This window comes from Habropoda laboriosa, unplaced genomic scaffold (genome assembly GCF_001263275.1).
Source record: "Habropoda laboriosa isolate 0110345459 unplaced genomic scaffold, ASM126327v1 scaffold65, whole genome shotgun sequence".
Lineage (NCBI taxonomy): Eukaryota > Metazoa > Arthropoda > Insecta > Hymenoptera > Apidae > Habropoda > Habropoda laboriosa.
Window position 1 is genome coordinate 470352 of NW_017100254.1, and position 8035 is coordinate 478386.

The 8035-nt window shown below is 35.6% G+C and overlaps 2 protein-coding genes across 6 annotated transcripts in view; one reads left to right on the forward strand and one right to left on the reverse strand.

Annotated features, from left to right (window-relative positions):
• The window catches only part of LOC108572478 (putative uncharacterized protein DDB_G0271982), a 21725-nt gene that overhangs the window by 13531 nt on the left and 159 nt on the right, over nucleotides 1-8035 (forward strand). The gene's annotated exons all lie outside the window — the stretch shown is intronic.
• The window catches only part of LOC108572209 (citron Rho-interacting kinase-like), an 11615-nt gene continuing 3900 nt past the window's right edge, over nucleotides 321-8035 (reverse strand). The window contains exons 3-14 of the mRNA XM_017934409.1: nucleotides 6301-6367; nucleotides 5871-6224; nucleotides 5356-5600; nucleotides 4813-5259; nucleotides 4601-4733; nucleotides 2536-4523; nucleotides 1879-2325; nucleotides 1441-1793; nucleotides 1210-1370; nucleotides 912-1124; nucleotides 577-829; nucleotides 321-500 (exon numbers count right to left, since the gene is read on the reverse strand). Of these exons, the coding sequence (XP_017789898.1) occupies nucleotides 392-500; nucleotides 577-829; nucleotides 912-1124; nucleotides 1210-1370; nucleotides 1441-1793; nucleotides 1879-2325; nucleotides 2536-4523; nucleotides 4601-4733; nucleotides 4813-5259; nucleotides 5356-5600; nucleotides 5871-6224; nucleotides 6301-6367 (4770 nt within the window). The 3' untranslated portion in view covers nucleotides 321-391. The remainder of the gene's footprint in view (nucleotides 501-576; nucleotides 830-911; nucleotides 1125-1209; nucleotides 1371-1440; nucleotides 1794-1878; nucleotides 2326-2535; nucleotides 4524-4600; nucleotides 4734-4812; nucleotides 5260-5355; nucleotides 5601-5870; nucleotides 6225-6300; nucleotides 6368-8035) is intronic.

Below are 8035 nucleotides of genomic sequence, written 5' to 3' on the forward strand. Positions count from 1 at the left end.
AGCTCGTAGAAAGTAAAAAATTACTTTTTTTTCTGTGATATGTATAAATATAGCAAATTTGGTTAATTAATACTACGCAGTACAAATCCTTTGTCATAGCAAACACTTGAGATCCGACTCTGTATAATTGTTCGATAAAAGCGAAAAAAAAGAATGAAATACAATAAAACACAAAAAGCTCTTCTAGAATCAAAAGTTTCGATACATTCATCACGCATTAGCAAGAATGTAATTTAAATTAAACAGATAAACACATGTTGCGACTTATTGATTAGAACTTATTTTGCTTAATTCTTACTAAATGTTTTTACAGTCTTGATCTCAGTTCTTTTGCAATTCCTACAATCGTATAAAAAATAGAACATTCCATTAGTTCTAATATCAAAATATTTTAATATTTGGAAACGCCAGCAAAATGTACTTTTTTTCCTTGACCATCTAAAGCCTCCATTAAGCTTGAAGTGAAACTGAACTCCGAACTGCTGTCATCATCTTGATCCCTGTAAAATGGGAAAACAAAAAAATTTTATAGTAATAGTTCCATTTTTATTTTAATGCTGTTTACTGAAGACGTACATAGTATTCAAACTTGTGAGACTGCCATTTAACTGTGGTATATTCGAAGGACCTTCCATTTTCAATAATTCTAGGAAGGAATTTACAGTTGCTACATAGATTCCTTTCGATCCAGCCAGTCCTAAATAACGAGGGCTAGATAACTCGATTAAAATTCGTTCTGGATTTGTCGCTGTAGTATACGCATCTTGGTCGAGTTTCACGATTTCCACGGATGAAAAATGTATGATAAACAAATATGGTTTACGGAAAGCTAATAGAAAAATAAGAAACATTTTTTTTCATGTAAATATAAGAAAGTATTTAATGTCAAGCAATGTAATAAATTTTGTTACCAAAAGCAAAAGGTAGATGATTCCAAGTCGGATCGATGTTTCGAGTTCTTTGGCCACTTTCGTTCACAAACATTCCAAACTCATTATAGCAAAGCAACAGCTCTACCTTTTCAGGTACAAGAGAAACGTTCAGAACGCACACTGGGAAAATGCCTAGTTTAGCTACTCCTGATAGCGCAGCTTTGACTGAGCTATCATCTTCTTCTGGAAATTCTATAAAATTACATAAATGCAAACATTAATTGTTAAAAAAAAAGGAGATACTAAAGAAAGTAAAAATATATATTTTTTTTATTACCATCGACGCAATAATTTTTTAGGTCGATTTGGAAAAACTTATTACATCCTACTATGAGAACGTTTTGAGCAAATATGGCACAACTACATGGCTCAGATGTCTCTAATTCTCGAACTCCAATGAATTCCCCAGACTCTTCTTCAGTGTACCATTTAAGCAATCTATATTAATGATAAAAAAAAAGTGATTATTAAAGAAGTTACTTAAAATCAAAAGATAGGTTAAACTTACATTACGTGAGATGCTGTTGCTGCACAAAGCATTTCCTTTTGCAACTGGTATAAATGGCAGCTATCAGCTCCAGTTAAAACAGCCTTCGTATTAATGGCCGGCCTCGAGCATTCGGCGGCCACCGCGTTACTTTTCAATTGTCGTAGACTACATGATACTAATTGCCTATTTTCACCAGCTATCATTAAAGCTATTCCCAAATGAGGGTGTAAGGTTAATTGATGCACTCTCTTCACTCCACGAATGGCAGTGAGGGTTCGCGATTTACCACCGCAATACGAAAACAAACCCTCTTCAGCACCCAGTAGAAGCACGTTCTCTTCAGTTAAATTTATAGCACAATTTAAATCCAACTATTTACAGAATGAACATACATTGTTAAGAAATAAAAAATATATTAAATACAATTTTATTAAGAATAAATATTAATTAGCTTACTTGATGTTTTTCTAGTCTTAATATAGTCTGATATTTTTTATTCTTATGAACATTACTCAAATGATTTTGACTAGTAACAGATTTCAAGGCTTTTAGCCAATTTTTTTTATCGGCTTGGCTCAAAGCCATGATATCTAAACGCGATGTCGGCCAACAAGTTGTCGATGAGTTAGATTCTACTCTAAAAATAAACGGCAAGTCCGACTTCGCCGTTCCTATTACATCGGGTTGGTATACGTTATCTACCACGCTGAATCCGTCTTTCTTTATTAGATCTAGGCGATTTATTGGTGCCATTCCGGGAGGCGGCTGATGCTCGTAAGTACACAAACACGTTCCCTCCAATCTGAGATACTTTCTTTCCCAACAAGTTCTCGATCGCTCTGGAAGTTTTACCCAACTTTCCATTGATGCATTATCGTTCTTATTTTGTGCACCACACACATCCTATTGCAATTTTATAATGGGTAAAAATTACTGTAAAATATACTATTGATACAATGAACACATTTACTGTCCACTGATGTCATTTTGATAAAGAACAAGATGTGTTTAAATTTTTATATGGGTAATTAAATTGAATATTATATAATTAAATAAAATAATATATTTTTGCACTGGACAATAAACGTGGTAAGATAATATCAGATATCATACTGTGTTAGGCTTCTCCGGTTGGTCCGGTTGGTCTATAGCTAATGTCTGAACGCTTCCAGACAACGATGATAAATTTTCGTCACTATTCCTCCAATTTTTGCCAAATTCTTTATTGTAACCTCCAGGCAAACCACAAGTGGTTGGGATAGTAACTGCACACTTCAAATGCGTCATTACTTGACACTCGTTGCAAATGGCGGCACGTTTCCCAAACTGAATAGAGTCTAAACACGCCGAGCATTTTCCAGCTCTCATTGGCAAGCCAACATCGAATCTATGAGGTATGTGTCCAGATCTCTGTGGCGACAAACGCCTAGTTAATGAACTGGCTGATTGTTCTATATTATAATTTGTATTTCTGACATCAGGCACTGCTGGAGATGTAGGCGCAGATGTTGAGGCATGCACAGCTTTCAGAGCTAATAATTGATCAGTCAACGTTTTAACTTTAGCACGTTCTTTTGCCAATTGATTCTCCAGTTCACGGTATCCAACTGGCATTCCAGTGCCGCTGGGAGGTAGATTCTCCTTTTGTTTAGTACCAAGTATTTTATCACATACCGTCTTTTTCTTTTTACTGCATTCTTCTAATTTGAATTGCAAGTAATCTATCAATTTTGTCTGCTGTTGTCTTGTACTTTCTGCTTTCACTTCCCTTTCTTGGTAAAACTGTCTCATTTCCTCTAGAATACTCTCCAATTCTGAAATTCTCATCCTAAGTTCTTGACCTTGATCTATACTACTCTGTAAATCATTCATAAGTACAAAATTCGCCTCTTTTAATTCATGAACTCTAGTTAAGTGTTGACTGCTTTCTTCTTTGACGACTCTCGTTTCAGCCTTAGTTACTTCTAAGGCTCTCTTCACTTCTGAAAGGTCGCATTCCAGATCGCCGCATTTGGTAGTCAATTCTTCGACCTGGCCGCTCAATTCTTGTACAAGTTTTTTGTACTGATCTCTTTGAGCGATTAATCCATTCCTTTCGCTCTCAATATCACTCGTCTCCGATTCAAGCCTCTCTATATTTCGTTCCGCAGCTAGTCTCAGTGATCTCTCTTCGTTTAGAGCGGAATGTGCTTCGCGGAGCTTTGCCTCAATGGATTCCAGTTCTTTCTGTAACTTCATTTTATCTTGAATAAGTAAATTTTCCCGCGTCTCGTGATTGCTTGTTAATCTTTCATAATCTGTAAGTTGTTCTTCCAGTACTGTGCATGTTTCCTTTAGAAGTTCAGTGTTTAGTTCATAACCCTTGATATCTTGTTCTAATTTTTCGATCTTAGATTCCAGTTCGATCTTTTCTTCAGTATGTTTTGCAATCATCTGAGACAAACACCTACTTTCAACATTTAGACTGTCAAAACGATCTTGAGTTACTCTTGCTTGCTTTCGTGTCGCATCTAATTCTCTACGTAGCGAAGCACTGGAAGATTGAAGCTCCTCTATTTGGTGGTTAGCCTGAGTTAGAGCCCTTTGAGCCGAATCAGCTTGCATTTTGTTTCTAGATGATTCCCTTGTAATGTCGTTTAATGATGCCTTTGCACTATCTAGTTCTTTAAGAAGTCTTTTAGATTTTTCTTCTTCCTCTTTTATTTTGCTATCTAATCTTTCGGTTAATTTTTGTTTCTCCTCTTGTAACGATTTAACTTTATCTTCCGTTTTTTTGCCTTCCCTTATTGCGATTCGTTTATCCAAATTCGCATCCGATAATTCTTTTTCCTTTTTCCACAAACTAATCTGTGCTTGTTTCGTGGTCTGACGTTCCGCATTTACGTTTTCTTTCATCGTTTGAAGCTCTTGTTCTAATTTCCGTACTTGTTCTTCTACATGAGTGTCTGTTTTAATTATACTCTTTCTAGGCATTATATTTGAATCTGGATATGTTTGGGTTTCCATTTTGAGAGTGGCATTCTCTGCTTCTAGTTTAGTGACGCTCTGCTCTAAGCGTCGTAACAATTCTTCTAAATTGCCAACCTTACGTAAATGTTCTTCTGTAAATGAAGACAAATTTTTACTACACATTATTTTATACATTATTTAAAAAAGTTACGAATTTATAGAAATGTACCTTCTTTTTCAAGAGAATCTTGTAACCTTTTTTGTAATGTAGCTTTGTCTTGTGCTGCTTGTTCGAAATTTAAAGCTAGGACTTCACTCTGTTCCAAATTCATCATAGTTTCAGTCAGGTCGGATTTCATTACCTTTGAACAAGAAAACAAGAAACTGTAGAGATGGATAAAGAATTATCACTGAACATCAAAGGAAATATTGATTATGTACCTGTAGTTGATGTTTCAACTGTACATTTTCAAGTTTTGATATCTCTAATTGTTCTTGCATTGTTGTAACCATCTGTTCTGATGCTATAGCACTATCTAGTTGCTTTGACCTTTCTTGCAATTGTTTTTTTAAAGCTACTATTTCAGTATCTCTGGCTGGTAATGTAGCTTGTATACTGCGTAACTGTTCCTGACAGTCCTTCAGTTCATTTTGACCTAATTCTAAAGCAACATTCAGTCTTGACTGACGGCAGTGATTGGAATCTTGTTCATTTCTCAATTTAGTCTCTAAGTCTGTATTTTTTGCTATTTCCAAGTCTAATTTTGCTCTGAGTTCAGCTAACTGATTATGTGACCTTGTGGCTATTTCTTCTAGTTTAGTTTCAACACCTTGAATACTTTGTCGACTAAGTTCTCTTGTTTTGGCTAATGATTCTTTATATTGCATCTAATAAATCAGAAAAACAAGTAAAAATTAAACCAGTATTATTATAATATGTTACTAGAATGTACTTATATATACTTATATATATATGACACTAACCTGAAATACTCTAAGTTTGTGTAATTCAGCATTTGCTGTTTCAAGTTCACATTCTGTCCTTTGTAATCTTGAACTCATTTCATTATTGCTGGTGCACAATTCTGTAATTCTTACAGTTTGCAATTCAATATGCTTATTCAGCTGTGCAACCTTATCTTTCTCTGCATTCTCCCATTTACGTTTAGCATCTTTTATTAAACAAAGAGCTCTAGTTTCTAAATCTCTTCTTTCTTGACGTTCTAGCTCTGTCATTATAACATAATAATTGCACACAATATACATGTACAAGAATATACAAGAATCTACTGATTACAATTCCTACTATGTGTACTACTATATGATGATAGCCATAACTAATAACATTAATAAGTTTTAGAAACATTGTACTCATAAATTCACGATTATTAATATAATACATATTGAATATAAATATGATCATGGGCTAGTCAAACAAACTCCATGATCACTGTATTGATTAATGTAGTAAAGTACACATTTAATGCAAATTAAATTACCCAGTGTCTTTTTTATTCCAGTCAATTCTGATCTTGTTGCAATTAATTCTCTTTCAAATATATCCCTCTCCTTACTAAATACTTCCAATCTTTTTGTTTTCTCTTGAAGTTGGACTTCCAACTGCATCATCTGACTAACTTTATCCTGTAGTTCAAATATCTGTTTTTGTTTCTCCTGCATCTCTTTCTTTTTGCTGCCTAATTGTGCCTCTAGTTCACTTTTTTCCTTAGAGAATTTTTCAAATTGAGATGAATGATTCTTGTGAAACTTAAATTCAAAAGTAGAAGAGCACTCTTTTGGGACATCTTTGGAAGGATCTTCTAATTCTAATGCAGGAGCATTTCTATCATCACCTATAAATGCAGAATACATCAGTCTTCAAAGAAAATATGCAATGCCACTAAAACACTTTTTCTGAAAAAATGTTACCCAGACTCTTCCGCATTATGGCCAAATCACATTTTGCAATTCTCAATTCTTTTTCCAACTGTTTTCTCTCCATCATGGACTTGTAGCGACATAAACATGGCGAGTGAGTGTGGTATGACTGATGAGAGAATGTAGAATAATTATTGAGTGAGAGCGTGGTATGACTGATAGAAAGTGTGAAGTGAGCGCAGAAAAAGAGAGAGAGAGTAGATGCGAAAGAATGTGAGAGGTGTGCGCCACGGCGCCACGTGCGACAGATCAGAAACAAGCGAACCGCCGAGCAGGACACAATCCATATAAAAGAACTTGCAATAAAGCCAAGGGCAGTACAATTGGTAACCTTGACTCCGAGTTTTCATACTGAAAATGGTGGTTCTGTTAGCGAATTCGACCTAGCAAGGTCAGTATTAAACTTTCGCTATTTTGGGTAGACAAACCAGAAATATGGTTTTATCAAGTAGAGGCTCAATTCCATATCTGTAATATTACACAAGAAGATACTAAATTCAATTATCTGGTGGCTCAGCTAGAACCGAAATATATTGAAAATATATGGGACATTATTAATGGTAATAGAAGTAATAAATACACTTCGGCGAAACAGAGGCTGTTAAGCATATTCAAAGAAAGCGAAAATAAACGCATTAAAAGATTAATTACAGGAATGGAACTGGGAGATATGAAATCCACCCAGTTGCTTCGCAAAATGAGGTCATTAGGGGACACAGACGATATCTCAGACAAAGTTCTAAGAACTCTGTGGCTCGAAAAAATGCCAAACCACGTGAGAAGTGTTTTGATAGTGAAGCGACGAAACGTTAGAAAAATTGGCGGAAATGGCGGACAAGATGGAATTGGCTAGTGTCAGTAAGGATATACATTGGAATGATATTATGTCGAAAATTTCTGCCCTGGTACAGCAAATAACAAGAAGCAGAAGCTTCGATCGAAGTTACGGGAAAAGGGATAGTGGGTTGGTGCCCGTGGAGCGCTGAGCGCTCTGTTCGCTGTGGTGCGGGAATATTCAAATAAAACTTGGAAGATTTTTCGTTGTAACTAGTACTTCTACATACATATATTTCACAACTGTTCAAGACCTTTTAAGATTAACGAAGCTTCAAGAATCAAGATACAAAATTGGAATGAATAACTTTGGAAATTTTTGGACACGAGGTCTCTCTTCTTGTTCTTCTCCCAGAATCTGGATCCTGGTGGTCCAATCGAGAAACACTTTCCACCCCATAGATCGGCGCTTCTTCTCCCACACGTACCCCACCCCCGATCCTTCGTTAGTGGATGGTGGTGGCAGTGCTTCGTTGATAGTGGTGGAACGCAACGCCGATGTAACCGCCAACGTGATGTGCACGTGCGAGGGAAAGTGTGCACGTAGTGATTCGCGCGAGAACTAGCCCTTGACAATATCCCTGTTATAAAATTAAATAAACTAAGTCCGGGTAACGTTAGGAACACTTTAAAATGATAAAGATCGTAAAAATTCCGAAATTTGAGCGTAAAACTTAAAAACATGCGTGAAAATAGCTTACTGATTCCGAAAAATATTGAGCATCTAAAAAATGGTTGATTTACACTACCTAGATTCCGAAAAATTCGAACGTCTGAGAAATAGTTGACTTACACTACTTGCTTCGATTGTGAATATTTTCCAAAATATGCAACTCGAAGCTAATTGGTAGTGTTAGTCAATAACTTCTCAGACATGTCAAAATTTTCTAAG